Here is a 24,458-nt window from a genome sequence, read left to right as displayed (position 1 = left end):
CCAGGGCCAGCCTTGGAGAGATCAGACCAATCCTCAAGATTCTGTCAGGTGAAGGTGGATGTTTGTTGGTGTGGGCTTAGAGGGTGGATGGAAATCCTGGCTCAGAACCCTTTTTTGGGGAGCGATGGACTGTGGCCCCAGGAAAGATCCCGCTGGCTGGGGACTGGAAGGTGTTGGAGGGAGCAGGAGGCAGGGAGCCCTCAGAGCTACCCTGTCTGTTTGCCTGGAAATCCCCCCTGAAGCGCTGCCAGAATGATTTAATAAAATGTTACTTTTGCTGGCGGTGCCTGTTTTCGCAGTGGGTGCTGAAGAGGCAAGAAGTGTCATCCTTAACAACAGCACGGGGATGTGCTACACCCCCAGTCAGGGCTCACCTTTTCCTTTCCCTCTGAAGCTTCCCTGCTCTTTCTCACACTGGCTGGGGCCACTGCTGAAAAATTGGGAAGGGGGAGGAGAGAGGGGAGAAGAGCTGTGCTGGCAAGTGTTGTTATACAATATATTTTGGCAGAGCTCAGAAAGTTTCCCTCCACCCCTCTCTGTCACCACAGTAGTTTATCTAAACTGCAGCAGGCAAATTAAGGAGTGTATATCCAAAAAACTGCCCCCAAACTCCCTCCTGTACCAGCTTTGGTGCGCGTGCAATCATAGTTCAGACCCATGGGAACACACCTCACACACTGTTGTAGATTATTATTCAGCAGCAGCAAATTCCCACTGTTTTTCACCAAGCCTGAGGGATGGTTTGCAACCCATTCTCAATTCTCCTGGTGCTTCCAACTCAACATGGGCACAGGCTGCAGGGTCAGCTCCCAAATGAAAGGGATCATGATTTGATCGTGTTGGCAAAGTGGCTTTGGGAACTCTTTTCTTCCCTTTTGGGAATGCCCTGCTGTGGTGCTACTCCTGCACCACCAGCACCAAACTCATTTATGACCAAGTTGCATATTACTGTAAGTTAAATATAACTATAATTTGCATAATATTGTAAGTTACATATTTCTAAAGCTTCTGTGACAATCAGGGATAAGGGAATCACATTTCCATCACCTGCAGAGGAGAAAATGCAGAACACCTTTGCTCAAGGGCTATCTTACACTGCTGAAGGAGCTGCAACACCTCAGCAGAAAGCTCACAAAGAAATCTGCCAGACACATTTAAAGAGCAATTTGGAATCACCAAACCCCGAGCAAATATATCTCGCTGTTGTTACAGCATAAATATAATTACTGCTATTATTAGTAGCAGCAATAGTCACTATTAAGGTTATTATTAGCCATAATTTTTACTGTGGTACCACTTAGGAATTCTCTCCGAAGACCAGGGTGCCATTGCAGCACGCTCTGTGTCACTGTTACCATGACAGTTTTGCTCTGTTTGCCGGTGTGTTTTGGCTAGAGAGCCAGCTGTGCTCCAAGTTGCTGAGCAATAAATCCCAAACCAAATTCAGGACCAGATTTCTGCCCCAAGTCTCAATCCTGCGACTTGCCGTGGAGGCTGCTCTGAAACTCTGCCCGAGTCCACCAAGTGTCTCTGCAAAAACACCACTCCTACCAAAACTAGGGGCTCTCAAGTCAAGTTTTTGAAAATATATGTTGCAGGGAAGTGCAGGAGGTGCTGCTGGTGAGATTGACACTAGAGAGAGTTATTGGTGGGAAATAAGGAAGATGAGAATTGCTTCTTTGCAGTACAAGCAAATAGAAGCACATTATATCAAGCAAAAGGTATTTAGCTAAGCAGGACGAGACAAACTTTGTGAAATGTTACACAAATACAGGTGAGATTTCCCTGACAGGTTGTCTCAAGAGATCCATGAACTGTTGTCCTGGCTCTCAGCTTGATGCTGAATGTACTAATTTTGTTAATCCTTCCAAGACGACTCAGTCGTTTGGCTTTTCTGTCTTGTGGCAACATGTGAAATTGGTCAGTGCACACAGAGAGTGAATTTCATTGTAGGTTCACTCACAGGCTATGCCCCCCCTTAAAATTTCCACAGGCTTCTGGGCAGAGGTACATGCCATACACTGAGCCAAAAGTGCAGCAGACGTGTGTGCGGTGCCCTCAGCTGCTCACAGAGACCGCGGAGGGAGGTTCAGCTGCCCCAGGACCATGGGGTGACACAATCCTCCTGTCCCCAGGGCTGCAATCCATTAGCATCCACGGGTAAAGCCACGGTATGTGAACTAATGGTCCCAAACCATTACCTACGGGGTTGAAATCCTTATCACAAAAGCACCAGGGGTTGTGATTTGCATCTCTCCAAGTGTGGGTTCAGTAACTTCTCCATCTGTCATCACCAGTAATCTCCTGTGTAATCTTCCTCGTACCTCTGTGCCACCAACATCCCCACTATAGGTGTTGTGTTTTCTGATGGTCCACTTAGCACATTCAGAGCTCTTCCATGCTCCCAGCATTGTTTGATGATGTCTTTTAGGGATGAGATCTGATCAGTGTTTGTACACCCTCTTCTGAAGCTGAACCGACTCATCCTTAAGCCTGCCATTCAGCTGCGCCTGCTTTCTTGTCCACAGGCACTCAAGCAGATGTATCCTCAAACACAGCAAACAGGCTAATGCCTCTTGAGTCTTATATCCCTTCCTGCCACCTCCTTCTCTTTTTCCTTGGCGTGTTGTAAGCACAGCTGAACTCCAGGGACGAGCCCTTCCGCAGCTTCAAAGAGCCCCGGCAATACCTGGCACTGTCCCAGGGGTGACACCTTTGTCGTCAGCACAGCCAGGAGGGTGCAGGGCCGTGTGTCACTTCATGGCTTTCGGCCTCACTCCATGGCACCCATGCTGGCTGGCTTTTCTTGTTTAAAATTTCCCGGCATGTTTTAGCAATGCTCTTTCCAATAGGTTTCCACTCTCACTTCTCACCTAAAATCCTGCCTTTCTCTGTGTCCCCTGTCAGTAGAATCAACTTCTGACTGACGAACCATCCTGCCAGCTTTCTGACTGCTCGTGCGGAGCCATGTGAGTTTGTGACCCGCTGCGTGTGTCCCTCACCTGCCAAAACACAGCTTCAGAGATCTCCCTCTGAAAGGACCTGTTTAGAAATACAGGTGAATTAAAAGCACAGCTCGAATTTGGTGTTAGATTCTAATTTAACACATACTCAGCCTTTATTCAGGCTAATCACAAAACCAATCTCTCTCTTCACGCTAAACTCTTTACGTTGAGGGGACTTTTGTCTTTGACTAGATTTTATCTGATTAAATATTGACAAAGGTGATACAGGCAGACAAAATGGTACATTTATTTAAAAGATGATGAGCATTCAGACTTACCTGTGTAGTGAGAGCAGAAAGGCTTGGTCTCTTCCCTCGGGCATCTTGGTAGCAACTTTCTGAGACCCTCTCCATCACTGCCAGAAGGCTCTCACAGCTCACAGATGTCGTGGCCAAACTCCTGAGAGAGGCTGAAATTAAATCAGTTCTTCCTGAAACAAGTGTTCAGTCCCTTCTTGTGCCACAGTTACTACAAAAAAAACCCAAAAAACCTACAGAGGAAAACAATTCTCTAACATTTCTGTGTTGTTTGAACACTGCAGACACAGGGTGAGGCATCACAAAATCCTGCGGTGTGAGGCACTGCTCAGAACAGCTCACAGGCTTGCTTGGTGCTGATGTAAAACAGCCTTTTCACACATTTTTAACACATCAGTACTGGTGATGGCAAAAGCAAACCCATTACAGATAAATAAATACAGAAGATATTAATGCCGATGAAAAATAGTCACAAGTCAGTGTTCACGCCTTGGCATTTTAATGCTTGAATGTGTATTTTGTAAAAGCAAAGAAAAAATTAAAATGTATTTCACTTGTAAATGATTGATATCATGTGGAGTAAAAATATCTCGGGACCATGAGGAAAAATTTGTGATGTTTTAATATTTTATTTCAGCTGGAAATCAGTGTAACGATTACGGCTCCCAGCTCAGGTTCCAGGGAGGCATCTTTCTTCCACTGCATTTTTCTCTGTCCCTCCTATGCCAACTCTTATAAAACAAGATACCACAGGATTTAATTCTAAAAATCTAATATTACTGCCTTGTGGTGAAGTGAATACTACAGATTCCTTCTTGATAATACTGTCTCGTGGGATTCCTGCGTGGTAACAGAATCTCCTGGGATTCCTGTCTGGGAACCATATCTCACTGGATTTTGGTAGTATTTCTCCCATTGGATAACCCCAGCCCCACCAAATAAGCAGTCATAAACCTCACACTCTCTTTATTTTACATGACATTATTTCACTGATACCAGATCTTGTTTGTTTTTTTTTTTTTTTTTTCACCACTTTTTCACTAAATTGGAATCAGGGCTCCAAGAGAAATGAGTATGATGGAATATTTTGTTTGTTGGACAAGAACAATGTGAAGGTATTCCTTTAAAGAAGCAATAATTGGAACACTTCATGGCTTCATTGCACTTAGTCTTTGGCCATACATGGGCTAGAAAATTTTCTGTTGTTCTGAAAGTGAGCTATGGTGAGAGTTCTTCCTCTTCATGCCTGTGAGAGAAACCACAGCTACATAGTTTCAGAAGGAATACACTGAGCAGTTCTTGAGAGAGGTTTTCAGCTCGATCATGAAGCAGCAACCCAGCCTTTCTGTCCTGAGTCCCTCTCTCCACCCAGTTGCTCACAGCAAGCTGACAGGGATAAAATCATTGCAACAAGTCCACAAACACACAGAATTTTGTTCTTACGGTCCTGCCTGGTGTTGCCAGACACTTCTGCAGCCTCTCACATGATGCAGGGCCATCCTGGGAAGTCAGACTGGGAAACTCTGCCAGGAGAATTGCCCATCTCACAGGGTTCAAACCTGTTCCATCATCCTGCAACGCCGAAAGTGGTCCAGGAGAGATCTGCTCTGGTTCGCCCTGCAAGATTTCCGGGCTCAAAAGTTTTGTCTTGAGCTTTCCTTTGGCTTATTTATTGTCTCTACTGGCCCACTTTTGAGAAGATGTGGTTGGGGGATCACCTCCAGGGAGGGATTGCTGCTGAGGTGGGGCCCAGCCTTGCTCAGGGGAGGGCAACTTCAGAACATTTTCCTTTTGCCACGATCCACCTGCTGGAGTACTCAGTCCCAAAAATATGGGTCAGATAAAACAGCGGTGGGCCCTGCAAAGAATTATTCAGCAGGATTTGTGTCACTGAGCTCTTGGATGTGCCAACAGACACCTGGGCAGGTCTTGACCAGGTGGCTTTAGCCAAGCTCTGACCAGCTGCACCTCTGGCTCAGTAAGAGGCAGAAAGTTTGAAACCCAGATGCTACCAAGGCTTGAAGCCCAGTGAAGGTGCCTGAAGAACACAAATGTCACAGATGAAAGAAGGTAAACAGGCAACACCTTCTATTAAAGCTCTGCATCTCCTGCCACGCTTTCAGACAGAAAAATGGACATATGCCATTTTTCCTTTTCACAGCTGTCTTTCTGTCCAAATATAATGCTCACAACTCCAGGACTTACAGCTGTTCCAAGCCCTTTTTTGAATCCAGACCATGCATCAACACCAGTTTTCCTTTGGTCCTGCCCAAGTTGTTGAATCTCATTGCGCTTGGAGGTACAAGGAACTGTGATAACAACCCCTGACAACTTGATGTCATTTTTGAGAGGATCAACAAAGCTTATGAAGCACTTCCTGAAGGCAAAAAAAAAAAAAGTATGACTGACACACTCGATACCAGATCTGCCAAGACACCTTTATCCCTAAACCCTGCAATTTCCATGACACTTATCTGCCTGAAGTACCACTGGAGTTAGCAGGCAGGTGAGCAAGTGGAGGTCCTGGCTGGCACCTTCGCACCCCCTGCAGTGACTGAGAAGACTGTTCTGGCTGTTGCTGTAGGCTGGGATAACCAGGAATGGTGTCAGATCAGGAGTTGCATGTCTCCTCTGCTGCCTTTTAAGTCCCAGCTCTCTGCTTGGACAATGAACTGAGAAAACCGTGTTGGAGCGTAGGACAACAAAAACCTTTTAGCAGGGGGCTTTTGATGGTCTCTTAAGGGGCCATTCATGACTTTGTGGTGAGTCACCACCCCAAAAATACTGCCGGGGCTATTCATTCAGCGGGGCTAGCAGTGCAAGCTGGAAACAATCTAGGGAACTCTCATCTTCAGGTCAGTGGGGGCTGGCAGCACGGCCGCGCTCCGCCTGGGAACGAGGGGCGAGACGGGAAAGAGCACGGCTCCCAAATTGCTCTCGTGCATGCTGTGCCTGGGGACCAGCCCTGCAGGAAGGCAAGGGTTTATTCCGTGCCCAGAAGCAGAGCTGTGGGTCCCTGTTTTGCTGCAATGGGTATTTTTCTGCTTGAGGAATGGTGAGGCTGGGAAAGGCTTTTGTAAAACTGGGACGAAAAGGAGCTCGGAGAGAGCTTGGGGGGAGATGCATGAAAATTCCTGCGCTCTCACGCTGCTTGGAAAGGTCGGGGAGCAACTTTGGTGTTTATCCTGTGTATAGCCCACAGGACCTTCTTAGGGCCTGAAGCCCTCCTGCTACAAAAATAGGGGAGAATCCATAAAACCAGCAGCAGCATCTCACATATAGCACAGCTCCTTTCTTACGAGATGGGCAAGAAGCGAAATGCCTTAATTAGAAGTTCGCCGAGTTATTTTTTGTGTGTTGCAGCCAACAACACAGAACATGGGCTCCTGATGGAATACCAAGGCAGTAAATCAATGGAGGGTCTTTGCTACCGTTCATGAAATGCTCCAGCTGTGCTCCTAAGGATTATAATGTCAACAGAACCCTTGATTTGAATCACAGCCTTGCCTTCACTCAGGGGCCGTGCATTAGTCTTGAAAAGCAGACAGAGTTTCATCGCTCAGGGAAAGAAAAAAAAACAACACAAAAAGGAGAATTGCTGAGCCGAAAATAAAATGGTGATGTAGGGGAGGAACACTGCTGTGCGGCCAAAGGAGACACGTGGTGACTTTCAGTAAAAACCTCTAGAAACCTGAACTTAAGGATCTTTCTCCATGTTTGTTTAGGATAAATTGCACAAGTCAAATTTAGTTTTTCCCAATACATTTAGACAGTGCTTAGGCACCTGATTAAGTGCTCAGCTTGACCAAAAGCCGTTGCAGCAATGCCAGCTGATTTCAGTCAAGGATCTGGTCCTTACTCAGAGTATGTTACGTGTCAGGAATCCCAGGAAACAAAAATGGATCATTTTAGACAGTGGTAAATTTGCCTGGAGAGCAAATACATTTGAATACCACTCGTGGTTATGCTTCTGCTTTAGGGCATGACCAAATAATCACAGAATCAGAATCACAAAATTCCCCGAATCGGTGGAGGCGGGGCTGTATTCCGTCAGGCTGGACTCGCAAAAGCTGTGTGAAAGGTGCAGTTTTGCCTTAGCAAAACACTTGAAGATTCCCAGGAATCTTTTGACATTTAGCAGGTGTTCTCTCCCAACGATTGTAATAAATCTTAACAACCCACGTGTAACCAGGCAAAAAAAAAAAAAAAAAAAAAAAAAAAAAAAAAGCTGAAGGATTTTCTGATGATGACCTTGAAGTTGTTGACGAGGTCACAGGGGTAGTGTCATGCTGCAGTTTGCACATGTTCTTACTTTCTTATTCCTACAGGAATCAGCTGCTGCCAAAGTATACATGATACAAAGTAGAATCTTGATTATCCAAAGCTCAGTCATAGTCTCTGTTGCCTATAATACAGTTCTATCCCTGGCATTTATTGCTTACACTGAAAAGCATCTCAGTTATTCAAAACCTTGGTTACTCAGATTCAGTGGCTGAACCCATTAAATCAATTTGCAATTAATTCACTTGGCTCAAAACCATTTCCCCTCTCTCAATTGTACTGAAGCTATGCAAAGATTTGCACAAAAAATCACTCAGGAAGGGAGAGACCTACCTTTGCTTGCAGTTGGAAGCAAAAAGGAGAAAGAATCTCACAGAGCCCCAGTAGTCCTGGAACTGTTGCCAGGTTTGTATCTTTGCAGGAGCAAGAAAACCTCCCCTCTGAAATGCAGAATTATTTGAAAATGCTGCCTTGCACTACCACTGAGATTGAAATACAACTGTTGGGTTGTAGAGCTGAGCAAATTTCTGAAATGTAATCCTGGTTCTACTGCCCCGGCTCCTGCACACTCACGGTACCCAGCGGGGATGGGAGCAGCCTTTTTTCTTGGCTTAGCATTTGGTTTATTTGGGTTTATTTTGGTTTATTTTGGTTCCTCACCAGCACACGTGGAGCCTGTGCAGATCTGTGCCAGCTCCTGCTCCCTCCAGCACCTGCAGGACTGCCCTGGGGCTCCTGCCCAGGCTGCCGTGAGGGGCTCCAAGAGCCTCATCCCATCTGGGATAACATAAACTTCCCCTCCCATGGTGTCTCCAAGGACAAGAGCACGTGTGCCCCCAAAGCTGAAAACACGGGTTCCCATCCATTAAATACATCCCTGTTTGCCACCACGGTCTGGGCGAATAGGAAGTACGAGTCTGTTTCCGAAATAAGTGAAATCAAAGTGTCACACCGACAAGTGGATGATGCCATTGGTGTGAAAAGATGAATTTTGATAAAATGCTTTAGTCCTGGAAGTGTGTGCAGAATAAAAACCCACTGGCCTTCACCTGGCAGGGTTTTCCAAGGCAGTTTTCTAAACTGACTCTCTGTTTTTTCCCCACCTGTCCCTGCTTCTTTTCTTCTTTTTCCTCCATCAGTCTCATGGAGGAAACAGCACCACAAGAGCAGCTCAAGGTGTGAGAGTATTTTTCTTATCTCTCCTTGCTTTTTTTCTCTGTCCACGTCTCCTTTCCAATTCTGTTTTACCAGTGTTGCATGGAAGAGAGGCACAAAGTGTCTTTCAGCCTCTCCATAGCTTTTTTACCGAATACTTCACTAATTTCTAAAAAAGAATTAATTCTTCCTTTGCTTAACCATCATGTTCTTTACATGGAACACGACCTAGATTGTCTCCAAGATTTATCTCTTGTCTAACCTCTCTAAGGTCTTGTTAGACCTCTCTGACTCAGTTCTGAAGAGCTTTGTTTTGCCATCCTGGTCCCCCTCTGAAAGATAATAGAGAATCTTGGTTTTTCATGGCTATTTTTGAACACATTTCCAGTAAAACACTTGAAATACTGCTTCCTTCTTCATTCAGAACCAGGGAGAGAAAGGGTTAATCTGATCCTGAGGGCTTTCTTTCCATATGCAATACTGAATACGGGTAACAGATACTCGGAGCAGACAGACTGTGGGACACAAATAAACTCAGTTTCTGCTGCTGTAGTTTTAGACCCATGTTGCCACGAAAAAATGTCTAAGGATTTAAGAATAATTGTCGGTTGGTTTCACGGTCTGAGCAGCACATGCCTGTGAGCCTGCGATGTCTGCAGCGTAAACCAGGCACGCAGGATCACACCACAGCTATGCTGTGCCCAGCAGTGTGGGTCACCTATCCTCTAGGGACACTCTCTCAGGAGACTTCTTTCACAGGAGCTCGCTCCTGGCTCCATAAAACAACGTTTGGGTGGCTTTTCCTCGTAGAAACACTAAAGGAAGGTGGAGCCGTGACCTGCTGTCAATTCTTTCTTAATGAAGCATCTAAAGGCACTGAATTCTGGTCACACTTGGTGAATGAGCCCATTTCTGCCTCCAAAATTCATGCAAGGGGTAATTTGCAAAGATAAGGATTGGTTTAAGGAGAACTATTGGCTGGTTGTCACATATGATGTAGTTTTGTTTAGAATAATCAAACTTACATGAAGTACTTCCAACAGAAGTATGTTTCCAAACGAAAGAAAAAGGATATTTCCGAATGCAAAAGGCATCCCACTCATAGTGTGAAATCTTGTGATATTTTGATGCTATCAGATCTAGTTTTCTCTCTTTCTTTCAAGACAAACTTTTGTAAATTAAACAGCTGGTGCCAGAGATATTTCCAAGCCAGTAGAACTGCACACCCTACAGGGGCTGGGTCCTCCAGGAGCTCTGCAGCTACCCCCACTGTCCTGTGCTTCTTACATTTGTATTAGCACCAGGATGTCTCTAAATTCTCCTCACAGTTCTCCTCACTGTTCTTCACATCCACACATTTCAGCAATAAAGGCACCACAGCATTTAAGATTGACACTGTGGGGAAAAAAGATATATTTTCTTTAACCTGTAAAGTGAAGACCTTGAACAAAAAACCTGATGTTTTGTGGCCAAAAAGGGGATGCTCCCTGGATTTCAGAAAGGCTTCCCTCCTGCTATGCAATGGTGGCATCTAAACTATTGCAGGACTAAAACGGGACAGTTCTCTTCAAGCCTCTATATTTGGAGGTGGCCCGAGAATGCTCACAAAGGAGGACAGTTACCATCGACTGCTCTTTAATTATAGATCTGCTTGTTCACCTTCCCAGATCCTTCAAACCTTCCAAAAGGGAACAGGAGACATTTGAACTTGCAAACTTCAAAGGACTGTTTAAGATAGCTTCGAAAAGAAATAAAGATCAATCAGTTCAATAAATTTTCTCCCTATGGAAAGCAGGAAGAGAGCAAATCTTTAATAGAAGAGGAGGCAGATATGTGGACTAAAGGACTGCTACCTTATCCAAGATATTCACTTTTGTTATATTAGTTCTCAGAGGAGAACAAGTTTCCAAAATTTCCCTAGGGTTTCATACATATTTTAACACTCTTTTTCTCTCTGCTTTGCTAATTCATGCTGCTGAAATAAACTTTTCCAACAACATCCTTATGGGCAGTGCTCTTTTCTGAGCACACCCAAAAAGCAAGGGGCCTTCTGCTTACAAAAAAAAATTATTTTGGCCTAAAATTGGAGGAAAATAAGTCAAACTCAAGTGCAATTTTTATACCTAGATACTTATGTGTCTGCTTTTATTCATGAAGTATTTTGGGCTCCTATTCGTTCATATTTTAGAAGCTGGTCACTTCTTTTTGCTGTCGTTTCAATGGCCACAATAAAAAAGTGACATTTGCAGCTGGCAATGTTTCCTTCCCTGGGTCAGTTTGTCTTTAAGGGCTGTCTCCACATCACGGATGTGAGTGAGAACTTCCATTTCCCATCCCAGGTGCCTTCTTAGGCTGTTTACCAGCAAGTGAAGAACACGAGAAACAACCATGAAGGAGGTTTCTCATCTCCACACTTGCAGCTAAGCTTTTCCTGTGGGCAAATCAAGGAACTCAGCTTGGAAAAACGCCTCTGGCAGCAGCTATGGGTTCCTATCCATGATCATTTTTTGAAATGTCATTAACAGAGCAGAGCAGAAACAATAATCCTTCAGTCCCTGGAGACCTGTACAGCAGAGGAGACCAGAAGCAACCAAGGGGTGATTGAAGACATTTCACATCCACTTGTTAAGCTCCAGAAGATGCAGGAATATCTGCCAGGATCTCGTTCATCAGGAGATACCCTTTGCAGTCCCCTGCTTTTGACAGGTTGGCATCTTTCCCCTCTGCCTTACCTCTCCACAGAGAATCATGGAATAGTTTGGGCTGGAGAGGCTCCTTTGTTGGTGTATTTTCCTGCTAAAAGGTACTTCTTTTGCAGCCAGCAGAAAGATGCTGTACTCATTACCAATAAAAACGTTTTGCATTCCAAGAAGGAGAAGGAGAAGGAGAAGGAGAAGAGCTGTCAATAAGGTCCCTCTGTGCACAGATTATTGTTTTGGTTAGACAGATCTCAACAGTTCCTGTCAAAATCTTTTTGGCAGAGAAATAAGCTGGTATCCTTTGGTTCTTAGACAACAATTCTGCACATCAACAATGCACAAACAGCTGTCCCAGCTGAATGCCTCTCTTTACAAGGCCTTCAGCATGTCACTGGTAATTAATATTGAAATTAAAATGGAACCATTTTCAATTCCAGGGGCATAGAAATAAGTGGAATCTCATTTGTTTGGGGCCCAATGGTGCAAATGTCTTTGCTGTATCAATATGGCAATCAGTGATTCCTCTATGACTAAACTTAGAAAGGTTTGGCTTAATTTGTCTGTATTCATTTTTGGAGAGGTACATTGCAAAGCTCTCTTTTTTTTAGTGCTCTCCCTCAGCTTTTGAGGCCAGAAAAAGGAATCCTGATTTTTAATGTTATACATTTTTTTTGGAGGAAAATTCCAAATTTTTATGAGATACATGGGCATATAAGTGTGAAGAATCTTGTGCTTTATATCAGATGCAAATAAGCACTAAGATTCACAGCTTTCATTGTTGTTGTTAACAGCTTTATTTTCTGAGATTATCATTTAGGTCTGAGGGAGATTTTGGACATCAGTGCTCAGTGGTGGCAGGGTGCTCAGGGGGAAGGTTTTCAATGCAACTCAAAGAGATTTTTTTGATATCTCATATATTGCCCTGCCTGGCTACAACTTTAATATATTTACTTCTCTGTCCTTCTGAATTCATATCTACAGATGAGGCTGTGAATCAAAGATTTGATGGTGAATATCAGAGTGTTGTAACAGCTTGGTTGTAGAGATTTTTTTTCACCCTGGACTGCTCTGGATGGGAGAAAACCTTCTGAAAGCTGGGGGTGTAACCACATCCTCGATTCAGACAATTATAAGAAACACTTAAGCCTTGTCGACTGAATAGTTGAACTAACACCAGCCCCATTCCAGCACCAGGCCCATGCAGCCATCCAAAGGGAAGGCACGTGTGGCCAAAGGGATTTCTTTGCCCATTGTTTTCCAGAGGGTTGTGCATCTGTGGGAGAAAAGCAGAGAAGAAAGTGGAAATGTCAGGAAGTAAAGCAGGAAATCCAAGAGCTCACAAAAGGACTCGAAACAGGGAGGGTTTGGGGGCTGGTTAGTGCTGTTAAAGAGTAAGAACAAAACATCCCCTCCAGCATGGTTTTCATGCTTGTGGTGACTGAAAAAAACAGATTTTGTACATTCTTTGTAATTAAATAAGATTACCTTGAGAAACGTCAGCAGGCCCTCTTCTGAATGCTGAGGGAGTAAGTGTGAAGCAGTTTCCAAATACAAATGGAGCTCACTGCTGTTCTTGCTGAGGCAAACAGGAAGCAGAAGAAGGCCTTGTAGAAACAAGTATCAGACCCCTAGAAAGTGGTGAAACGGGGAGCCAGAAATATGACAGAACTACCAGAATATAATCTCAGGATGGCAAATTAATGATGCTCAAAGAGAGCATCCATGCTTACAAAGTGGAGAGAAAAAAGGTGTGAGTCAATTTGGAAACAATTCCTGCTTTGTGACTTAGTTATTCGACATGGGGGAGCTATTCATGTTTCAAGCACAACTCTTGCTTTTTACCAAGAGGCAGCCACAGAAGTCCCAACGCAATCACCAGAGGCTGGGATATTTTACATGAGGCTGTTGAACAGAGCTATGATGGGATAAAGCAAGGATTAAAGGAACTGAAAGATCTGCTTCAGACATAAATCAAGAAGTCCCAGACCAGGCTGTGTGTCTTCTGTCTGGAAGCAAGTAAATGAAAACTTTGCCAAAACCCCTGAATTCACTGTCCCCTGCCTCATGAAAAGACAATGACATTCAAGCCCAGTTCAAGTAATGTATCAACGACTGGGAAAGGAACAAAATATTTGCACTATTTGTACAATTTCTACAGAACATTGTTTTTCAAAAGTACAAAACTGTGAGGAAATGGTTCTACAAGGTGCTAGAATTGGCATCAATGGAAAGACTTTTACTGTGGGGAGGGGGTGAAGGAGATGAAGAAAAGGTACCTTGTGGAGTGTGGGAAAGAGATGGTGCAGAAGAGCAAGCTGAAAAGATAATTTTTGGAAGTACATACCCCAGCTGCTCAATTCTTGTTCATACCTGGCAGCTGGGCAGCTCTACTGAATGTGCAGTAAGTGATTTTAAGGGAGAAAACAGATGGTTAGTGCACCAGACTGTTAGGGTGGGCTGGAGAATTACTGATCCCAAGCTGAACAGCATGCGTGGTTTGTGAATGGAGAGACGTCGGAGGGGTTGGGAGAGGGAACTGCACTCCAAAATGCACAGCAGGAATCTGAACATTGAAAGGCAACTAATAATCAGCTTGAATTAAGTACAGCTAATCACTGAATCACAGACAGGCTGAGAGATGGGAGCTGTGGAGGGCATCCCACCCAAGCCCTGCCCTCAAGCAGGGTCATCTAGAGGAGGTAGCCCAGGAGAAGGCAGTTAATTTTGGTGAGCATCCTCTCCTGGCTCCAGGGTGAGAACAGCAATAGCTTTGTGCTCTGGAGTATGTGAAGTCTGCAGAAACTCTGCAGCCCCCAAAGGGGTAAAGTTTCCATCTTCCTCAAAAAAACACAAAAGAAAAAAATCCCAGTAACAGCCTGTACAATGGAAAGGTATAGATTCACTCAAGAACCTTTTGAAAGAGGAGACACATCTTGATGTTTTAATCCTGAGGAGAAAACAGCTCAAATCTCCTTCCTCTTGTAAGGTATCCCCTCTGGTTCTGGTCCAAAGAAATAAAACAGGATATAGAACACAACTGGGATCATTATCCTGAATAGGATTTTGGCCTGGCAGTGTCTGGGAACTGTGGAATTCAAGGTTGCTCAAAGAATATTAAGCAATGAATGTCTGTAATGAAAAGCATTTCAACAAGAACATTAATGTTTCTTAAAAGATAGGAAAAAAAAAAAAAAAAGACAAATCCCAAAGCCATCTCCTTTGAGTTGCTGCAATGAGGCTGAGCAAAGAAAAATTCTAAGAATGTGGATGAAATTGTTTTAGGTTGATGTGAAAATCATCACTTACCTACAGTAGTTAAAATGCCATTGTATCCAATCAGTTAATTATTTTTTTCTTTTGTCTCCCCTCTCCTTTCTTTTTCAGTGTTAGTATTTTAGACCTTGTTGGGATGAAAACTAACACTGAAATAAGGATATTAGTTCATTAGTTAAGCTTAACTTCATTGCTGTTTCCTATGGGAAAGTGGTTAAAACAATATTCCTACAGGAGTGAAACACAGCTCAAAACCAAGGCAGGAGTAAGCAGGTGTTTTGTAATTAGTGATATTCCTGTATCACCCACAGCAATTACCTGCTGGTCCTTTAGGGCAGGGAGTTGGGCCATCTGGAAAAGAGAGGCGGGAGAAAAGAATGAGAGGAAAATTTGCTAAGAGCAGGGGTAGAGCAAGGCAAGGGATACAGCCAGCACAAACACTTGCCCTTGAGCAAAGCTGGGAGTGAAGAGTAAACGTTTGGTAGGAAATGGACTTGGAGCAGGGGTGAAGATGCATCTTTGTGTCACGGGAAACAGGAGTTTGTTTTCTGTAGACCAGCAGGACTGTATCAAAAATACCTGAAGCAGCCAGTAGCCATTAACTTTACAACAGCAATTTTAGGGGAGAGAAAGTGAGAATGGATCTTGGTTTTGTTACAATTTGAGGCGAAGTCGATCTGAAAGCGGCGAAAATAAATATTCTTCATTTATTTATTTAGAAATTAAACATGAGGGAAACCATCTCTTTTAACCTTCAGCTGTATGTGATCTTTCCTTGCCTTGCATTTTGTTCCTGGAGCTGGAGAGCTGGGAGGGCTCCCTGCATCCCCCTTTCCTGCCCAGTCAGCTCCTGCCTCTGGTGGGAAGCTGGGAATTGAGATAGGGGAGCTGGCAGAGCCAGCAAGGTGTCTCCAAAGCACCCCTGATGCCCAGGAGGCAAAACTTAATCTTCTGCCCTGATACAAGCAACTTTCAGAAGGCACCCTGGATCCTGCAGCATTTTGGGCCTTGTGTGGCTCACAGGAGAGCGAGCAAACAGAAAATCTGAATTCTTCTGTTTCTTTTTCCTTCTCCATGTTTCCTCCTTGCACAGTGGCTCCTGACATGAGACTGCCTGATTAACTCTGTGAAGATCCCAGCACTATTTTCGGTTATTTTGTAAAAGCAGGAAAATTTGGGAACATGGGTCGTGGTTTCCCGCACTCTTCTTTAAACCTAGGTCTATTCTGTGTGCACCATTATTTAATGTATGTCCTTCAAGGGTCTTTTCACATTATTTCAATATAAAGGGGAACAGAGATCAAGGAACTTTGACTTTCTTATTCAAACATAGTTTCCTCCTTTGTTAGAATATTGCAGAAAAGATGCAAGGGTGGAAGGAATGGAGCACAAAGAACACCTTTCTGGTTTTACCTTTATAGGGATATAAGCAGTGCTAAACCTAGGCTCGGTCACCTCATACTGTGGACTCATCTTACTCCTCCCCCTCATGGATTTCACCTCCTAGCAAATGGAAGGTTTTTCACTATCTAGTTTTAAATGAGCACATTTAAATGAGCACATTCAACAGCAGCCCACAAGAAGGCCTTTTTTCTCCTCAATATGACCAGGAATGGGATTCACACTTGTCTGTTTCTACGTAATGTCAGATTTAACTTACAGATCTTTTGTTAAATTCAGATGGAGCATTTCTTTCAGTGCAGTCTTTCTTCGCTCCAGCTCTCCGCTATCAGGGCCTAATTCTGGGAAATGAAGAGCACAAGGCCAAACCTCACTGAAATGACCATTATTTGTGCTTGTCAAGAACATCTCAGTTTCTGTACTACTCTGTCATCTCCTGGATGCCAAGAGAAATGTTTAAAGCTTAACTCCTTGCTCAAAATTGAATCTGTGGTGTGGAATCTCCTCAGCTTTGCAGAAGTTAACTTCCAGAATCACAGCAGAAAAATAATAGAAACCAGGTATGGTTTGGGTTGGAAGGGACCTTAAAGCTCATCCTATTCCACCCCCTGCCGTGGGCAGGGACACCTTCCACTACCCTGGGTTGCTCCAAGCCCCATCCAGCCTGGCCTTGAATGCTCCCAGGGATGGGGCAGCCCCAGCTTCTCTGGGCAGCCTGTGCCAGGGCCTCCTCACCCTTACAGGGAACAATTCATTCCCAATATCCAGCCTGAGCCTACTCTCTTTCACCTCACCTTTGAGCCCTATTCTAAGAGAGAATTCATCAGCTGGTAAACAGATTTATGCTGCCAAAGCCTGACCAATGCCAATGCCACTCTACCAACATTCATTTATTTAAATGACAACGTCAGGCATCTCGGAGATTTAGTTTCACAAAATCAAGGATAATCTTGTGATGTGTAGGTCTACTAAAGTGTTTGAAGTAGTTGACAATCTTACTTCTCTTGGACAGTCTTGGAAAAAGTACGATTGATAACAGCTGGTCTTAAAATAAAAATAAATATATGTAAATTAAAAAACAAACAAACAAACCAAAACACCGGTTTTCTAACTCCTGCATTATGTAAAAATAAGAATGTAGCCTCTTATGGCCAGAAGAGCCATGAAAGTGCTATACCTTCTCTGTGGACATAAATCTGGTAAGTGTAAAATATCCATGTGCTCTGGGAGGGCAGCATCACTGAGATAATAGCCTATGGCAAGTTAGAATGAAAATACTTGAAATAAAAAATATACTTTTTTTTTTTTTTTTTTTTTTTTAAGAAAAGAAAACGTGAAAGTCATTGACAAAATTATTACACCCAGCTAATTTACCTTTGAGTGTGCCTCAGCTTATCTCTCATCTCTTTCCCCACAGGGAACAGTCCTACAACAGCTAAAAGCAAGCGATGTGGTTTTGGGTTCTAGTACACAGCGTATAAAACCTGTCCGTGTTAATGCCTCTCGTACAATCACAGCTGTTAGTTTTTTTAGTAGCATCTTGAAGGCTCTCAGTCCCTCCCATCCCCAACACGAGCTCCCCCCACCCCGTCAGTGTCCTCTCCTTCTGCGCTGGTTCTTGCTCGGGGCCTTCAGGAGACTCTCCCGGTATTTCACGTTCGTGTGGAACAGCCGGACCATTTCATGGTCTTTGTTATCCAGCACTCTGGGCAGAAAGAGAGAGGATTTCTGTGTCCTGCGGGTCTTAAAGCCCCTCCTGGGTCGTCCCTTGCCATTGATTGAGACGTACCAGAGTCTCTCAGCGCTGGCTTTGCGCTTGGTGCCGGCCCTGCTGGGGACAGTCCGGTACAGACGGGAGGCGTAGGTGTTGTAACCCAGCTCGTGGATCCTCTCCACGAACTCACACTCAGAGTTGTAGTTCTCCTGCAAAGGAAACGCAACAAAATCTGAAACAAGACGCAGTTTTAGGACAAGGACAGCAGCACACTTGGGAAGAAAACCTTGGGCTGGGGCTACAAAAGGCAGGAGGGAAGCGCTGAGCCTGAACAAGGTGCTCCCTGGCAGCAGTGTGAGCACACTCTGTGCATCAGAGACCCCAGGAAGAGGCCCCAAAACCAAACTGAAAACAAAAAAATGATGCGTAAATAGGAGTGAATAGCTCTGTTGATTGTTCAGCAGTAATTTTTTTTGGTGCTTATGAATTTAACACACCTGTGAACTGGACAGGTGATTTAATTGCTGCCTATCAACCTCTGCCATCTATAGAAAAGGCAGAATCCTACAGCGTAATGTAAAATGTGTCTCTTCAATTCTGTATTAGATACACTTGTAGTCTATTACATCCAGTCCATGATGGATATTTGAGCAGTAACCTGCACCTTTACGGAGCTTCTTTGTCAGCACAACAAAGCGAAAGCACGCTCTGCCTACCAGTGTGTTCCTCCAAAATGCCCGGCTGCTCCTTCATCACAAACCGTAAGGCAGAACGTGCACCCATCCCAGGTGCTCACATCTCACATGATCTGTCCAAATTTGCCCCTTTTCACCTGCTCCTTGACTGAGAGACAGCTCTGCAAAAGCCTGGCACAAGGAACTGTCCCCCGCTCCCTGGGAGCAGGAGAACCAGCACAAAGGACCTCCCACACTGTCCACCTTTCCTCAGCCCCAAACCCATCCTTGCTCTGCCTGTGGGATTAAGATTTCAGGATCTAACACGTGTGAAGCCCAGAGGCAGAAGGGAACTACCACCATGGTTTTATATTTTTCGTTCTCTGGAGGAGGTGGAAAGGGCACAGGTAGCCAGGCTGGGGCCAGAAAAGCCCTCAGACCCCACTAACAGCATATCTTTAATGCTGTTCACTCCCCAGAAAGGCTGATGGGTGTATAACAAGATTTTAAAAGACTCCACATGTCCCGGCTTCCCAGCTGTGAAACGGAAGTGCCCTTCCTTGCAAGGACAAGGTTTTCAGATGCTGCGGTGCTGGAGCCCACGCAGCCACCAGATGTAGGTGGATTCGTCCTGCTGCCTGCCTCCCTTCTGGCTGGGGGGGGAGGTTTATCACACAGGATAAATCTAGAGGATTATCACGATCTGCTAAGGGCACAAAGGAATCCTGCAGGCTCAACAAACCCATTTTGTTGACATGGGGAAATTGGTGAACCGAGGGATAACGGAGTTGTTCCGGTACGATTTCATAAAATGCTCCCTGAATTAGTCAGATTTTTGCAACAGGGGCTTTGCACAGGGTCTTGGGCCAGTGATATCAGTGAAGTTGTTGGACAGTTTTCTCCAGTCAAGCAAAGCCAGGAAGTTCCTCCTGAGCTGAGCCCTCACCCCTCTGCACTCCTGTGAAAAAAGCTGGAGTGGAATAGCTTTCCCTGGCTTGTCCCTCCAGCTCTGAAACACAGGTGTAAAACAGCCTCTCTCAAGCTGCAGCTGGAGAGGACAAATTATCTTTTCAAGTTATACAGAAACCTTTCATGGCTGATATTCTTTGGCACGAGACAGATGAACAAACTTCAGGATGACCTGATGCTCCTCACACCAGAACGGGAAGTCCAGGAGAAAAGGAGTCTCAGAGCTATCCTGCTCCTGGCTTTCCTCCACTTTAGGAGAGGAGCTTTTTGCTCCGAATTTGTTTAGTCTTATTTTATTTCACTTTAAGTAATCTGAAGGAATAAACTCCAAACCTATTTTGAAGAAGAAAGAGAGAAAAATAAGAAAGAAATTGAAAAAATCATCCTTCCAAATAATTTCTTTGGGTCAGATGCTGGCTCTGAGCTGATGGAGGAGATCCACTGAGAAAGATACCCATTTCAATCAGAATATTAACCAGAAGCACAGAAGTGGACAGACTTAATTTTGGCAAGCAGAGCTACCATGCCTTCACTAGTCTTCCTCTGTATTTCGCTTTGCCAAAATCGTTTTTGGTTTGGTTCTCTGCAGCAGCAAAGAACCCTCATCTTTACACACAAGCTCCTTAATCAGGGAGCATCACGTGAGAAATTGGGTCATAAACACTGCCAGAACACTCCTGAAAAGTGGAGTTAAATGTGTCAAGCTGGGGAGGCACGGAGCTGATTGTGTCACCTAGGCTGGGTTCTCATGGGAGAAGATCACATTGCTCAAGGGTATGCCCGGCTGCTCAAATCAGCAGAGGTACATCTAATGACTTCTAGGAGGGAGCAAATTTCACCTCAGCCAGATTTCTCCTCTCCAAACCTGCTTCCATGCCCCAGGATTCACGGGGGAACTGCCCACTTTGGCTGCCGTGCAGTAAGAGATCGCAAGATTGCCGGGATGTAATCAAGGACAATGGGAGAAATTCAAGTAGGGAGATAATGTGTATGGTACACGCTGACAAACGTGCCCTGGTGTGTCCCTGAGTGTGAAGAAGTCTAAGCTGAAGCATTTTATTCACTCAGGGGAAATACTGTCTGGGCTGAAAAGGCAAGGCTCCCACCTACATCAGTACACCCCAGATTTTATCTCGCAGATCAGGGCAAAAAATTAGGTCAAAGGAGTAAAATAAGGTGTTTATTTTCACCTTTGTCTTCCTGCACCTTCTCCTTCTTGCTCTCTTTGCTATAGCCCTGCCTTTTAGTAGCTGTAAATTGTTTCACTGCCCGCCCAAAAGCTCTGTGCAAAGGAACTCCCAACAGGAGGTTGCTTTCCTGTAGCATCAATGCTCACTTACTTCTGGACATTCTTTATCTGACATGTGCCTGCCAGCATCCAAGATCCACGTAAAATATGGGCGATTCTGCCATTCCACGTACCTGTGGCTGTCCAGGTAGTACGAAAGTAAGAACACGGCTTTTCCCCACTTTTAAGAACATACCGATTGGTTGCCTGTAAAAATTCCAGGCAAAAACCTCTTGTAACATCACTCTTCTCTGGAAATGTGGATTTGGAAGAAACCAGTGCTCCCCACTAGACCTGTTCACCCCACAGGAAATGACAGGCACATGCCAGACTTCAGCCAAACTTACTGATGCATAAAGCCTGCCCCTCTTGTTCATGGCCAGGTATCTGCCAGAGAACAGGCCCTTGATGGCAACGATTCCAACGTCCACAGCAGTTATTTCCAGAATGCCTAGAAACAGAATTAGGAGATGTGTTATTGCTCAGGTGTCATTTTTTGGAGATACATTTGCATGGCTGCTTACCTGAGGAGTGTGATCTCACAGTTACCACTAGCTCACAGAAAAATCAGAGCAATCATGTGAAATTATTATTATTATTATTATTATTATTAACAATACAAAGCAAGGATGATGCAGGAATTGTTCGAGACAAGGTGGACAATAAAGCCCAAGATGTCTGATTGAGATTGAACTCTTTCAAAAACGAAAAAGATCTGACACTGAACTAGAGGTTCACTTAATCCTATATGTGTATAAAAAAGTTTAAATCCTCTTTAATGCTTAGGAACACAAGAGCTCTTGACTTATTGAAGCCAGTCACAAAGCCGCCCATTTCAGGACAAAGCCCGTGCTGAGGTCTCCAGAGGGTGAAACAGAGCGAGGCCGCTGCGTTTTAGAGCCACGTACATAATCATGAAAGGGGCTTGTCATCTAGGAGGTCAGTGCAGCCCTCCAGACAGGACTGTATGACTGTCTGAGACAAATTAACAGGGAGGAGATTTTCGGGCCGTCCAAGATGGGGTCCTGCAGCACGAGAAGTGTCCCAGGCAAGGCTGCTGCCCAAAAGTTTATGTCCAGCCAAAGGTGCCAGGACTCTGATGGAGGCACCAATGGCTCGGAAGATGCTGCTGTACGTGCATGGCTCTCCATCAGGCTCGCTCAAACCCCGCTCTCAGCTCTCCAGCCACGGCCTAATGGCTCTGTACTTTCTATGAGTGCTTGGAAGCAAGAGGAGACCCTGGCACCCGAACCCCCTGCTGCCTTTTGGAAAGCCTGAAGGCAGAGCCGGGGCGCTGTTCCCTGTGCAGAGCTGGATTGCTGGCCTGGGAGAGCTGGGCTGGTTTTGGCACAGCTGGTTTGAATCAGGCACCGGTTCGCTGCTGAAGGATGCCTCCTCCGGGCTGGGACGGCGAGGGGGGGTTTCTCTAGGAAATAGTGGTTTTCCTTTATGGACTTCAGACAGATCCCTGAGGTCTCCCTATCTCTGTGTGCCATCACCAGGCGGGATTTACGCATCCTGGGGTGGCGGGGCCGGGGCGGAGGCCGGGCTGCGCCCGGGCTGGGTGCGGGGGCGCCGGGGGCTCCCCGGTGCTGAGCCCCGCTCTGCTGCCTCCTCCGCCCTCGCACAAACGCCCTCACTCCCGACATATCCGCTTTCATCTTAATTACCGCCGCTCCCCGGCACATGTCAAAGGGGACAGATGTGATTTAGCCGGTGGAGGCTCGAGCGTCCCGCGGGAGCCAAGCTGGGACGGGACGGGACGGGGGAGATGCGGGCAGCCCCCAAGGGCTCCGGGATGGGCCCCGGGGAGGTGCTGGCCGCCGGCTGCCCAGCGGGCCGGGCTGGGGCAGGGCTGGCGCGGCCAAGTGACAGCTCGGGCGGGCTGCGCGGGGCAGGGTCGCGGGCCCCGTCGGGGGAAACTTGGGGGTCTCCTTCTGCCCCGGGGGGATCGCGACCCTCCGCCGGCGGTCGGCTCGCTCCCCGCACCCTGCAGGGCCGGCTCGGGAGTTCCCCGCCCGGTTCGAGGGCCGGGGGTGCTGCCAGCCCCCGGGGCAGGGGAGCTGCGCGTCCGGCGGAGCCAGCGGGGCGGCTCTCGGGACGCCGAGGCGACGGCAGGGGGCCAATGCCCCGACCCCGCGGGACGCCCCCGGTCCCTGCCGAGGAGCCTCAGCAGCCGTGCGGTGGCCCCGGCTCCGGGGCAGCAGCGGAGGCGGGAGCGGCTTCGCCACCGCCCCGTCCGCCCCGTCCAGCACTCGCTGCCCGCCGGAGCAGAGCGCGATTGGTGCGGGCGAGGGACCCCCGTCCCCGCACAGCCCGGCCCGGGGCCGCGGTGTGGGGCGAGGCGAGCCCGGTACTCACTGAAGGCGCTGTTCTTCTCCAGGGTGCCGTTGATCCTGCCGCTGGGGTGGATCTGGAGGTGGTACTTGGTGGCACAGTAGAGCTTCCTGCGCCGGGGAGCTCCCCCGAGGTGCTCGTAGACGCCGCCGCGTCCCCCCGCATCCCGGCGCGGCCGGGGGGGCGCTCGGGGCGGCTCCGGCGGCCTCGGGCACGGCCGCGGCCCGCCCTGGCGACCAGGGCTCCTGCAACAGAGTCAGGAACAAGATGCAAATTATAACCATTGTGGCATGATGGCCGCAGCGCTTAGTCTGCTGGGGAGAGCGAGGCTCGCAGCGAGTGGCACCAGGGGTCCCATTAAAGCCGTCTTGCTAGCAGCACTCCGGAGATGCCGAGCGCACACTGCTTCGAGCCGTGCAGCATTGGCAAGATTTTATCAGCCTCGATCTGGCCCTTTTATCTGTCTCAGATTTACTTAAATCAATAGACATCGGCAAAGGCCACCGAAGAGTCCCAGCTGTTTGTGTTACACGGAGCTGCCGTGATCAGCCTCCTCCTTGGGTTTCCAGATAGACAGACGGCATGTGTGAGAGACAGAGAGGCAAGGAAGGAGGGAGGGAGGGAAGGAGGGAGGGAGCCGCTGAATTTCGGAAGGAGACTGTGGGGAAAATAGTTGACCGACGGAGCATAGAAATAAAAGCAGCTTCCTGCAACAATAGCCTGATCTGCGACCAATTGATACAGAGCAGAGGAGGCAAAAGGTATCAGTCTCGTGTGAACTCCCAGAGTGCAGCGTGGATAAAATTACACAGCATCTCTCTCTCTCTCTCTCTCTCTCTCCCTCCCGCCGCCGCGCACCCCGCACACCCCCGCACGGGGGCCGGCAGCGCGGAGCAGCCGCGGACCCTCCCCCGCGCCGCCCCCCCCCCCCCGCAGCCCCCGGGCTCCGGGGGGGGGGGGGGGGGGCGGCGGTGATGCTGCCAGCGAACATCTTCGGGAGGTGGCTTTGGGAAGTGCGCGAGTTAAAGGCAGAGGAGCGAGGGAGGGGGTGAAGGTCCCGGCTCCCCGGGAGGCGATGGGGGGGGGAAGAAACACCCCCGTGGCTAGCACTGGGGATTTGCTCAGCGTGTGCGTAGCCCCCGCTCTGCCCCCGGCGAGGCGAGCAAACAGTTATTCCTAAATCAATCAGCTCGCGCTTAGAGCTAATAGGCGTTATTTAGATAGAGCTTTCACGATTTAATCATTCCCAAATTGACTTAGACAAAGTAAGGCCCGGCAAGTGTTATGATATACATCCCTGAGTGCATTTGCAAGAAGTCGTAGCTAATCCTTTTCCTTAACTCCGGTGCCTGGAAAGTCTTATTAGCTGGCGCGGATCTGCCCTCGCTACCCTGTCGCTTCACAC

At 46.8% G+C, this 24,458-nt stretch overlaps 1 protein-coding gene and 1 long non-coding RNA gene across 2 annotated transcripts; both read right to left on the bottom strand.

Moving 5' to 3' along the window:
- Nucleotides 1-12,172: 12,172 nt before the first annotated feature.
- LOC121661851 lies at nucleotides 12,173-14,963 on the bottom strand. The gene is made up of 2 exons (XR_006015107.1): nucleotides 12,883-14,963; nucleotides 12,173-12,670 (listed from the first exon to the last, which is right to left on the bottom strand). It is a non-coding gene; the product is annotated as an uncharacterized LOC121661851 (long non-coding RNA).
- A 2,493-nt stretch (nucleotides 14,964-17,456) lies between these two features.
- On the bottom strand, nucleotides 17,457-23,871 carry FGF3 (fibroblast growth factor 3). The gene is given in 4 exon segments (XM_042022431.1): nucleotides 17,457-17,994; nucleotides 21,064-21,167; nucleotides 23,078-23,243; nucleotides 23,245-23,871. Coding segments are annotated over 4 exon segments (696 nt in total). The 5' UTR covers nucleotides 23,338-23,871; the 3' UTR covers nucleotides 17,457-17,661.
- Nucleotides 23,872-24,458: the final 587 nt, after the last annotated feature.

Source organism: Corvus kubaryi, unplaced genomic scaffold (assembly GCF_017639235.1).
Source record: "Corvus kubaryi isolate FWS band 111438036 unplaced genomic scaffold, C.kubaryi_AGA036_p1.0 37201, whole genome shotgun sequence".
NCBI lineage: Eukaryota > Metazoa > Chordata > Aves > Passeriformes > Corvidae > Corvus > Corvus kubaryi.
This window is presented reverse-complemented; position numbering and strand designations above follow the sequence as displayed.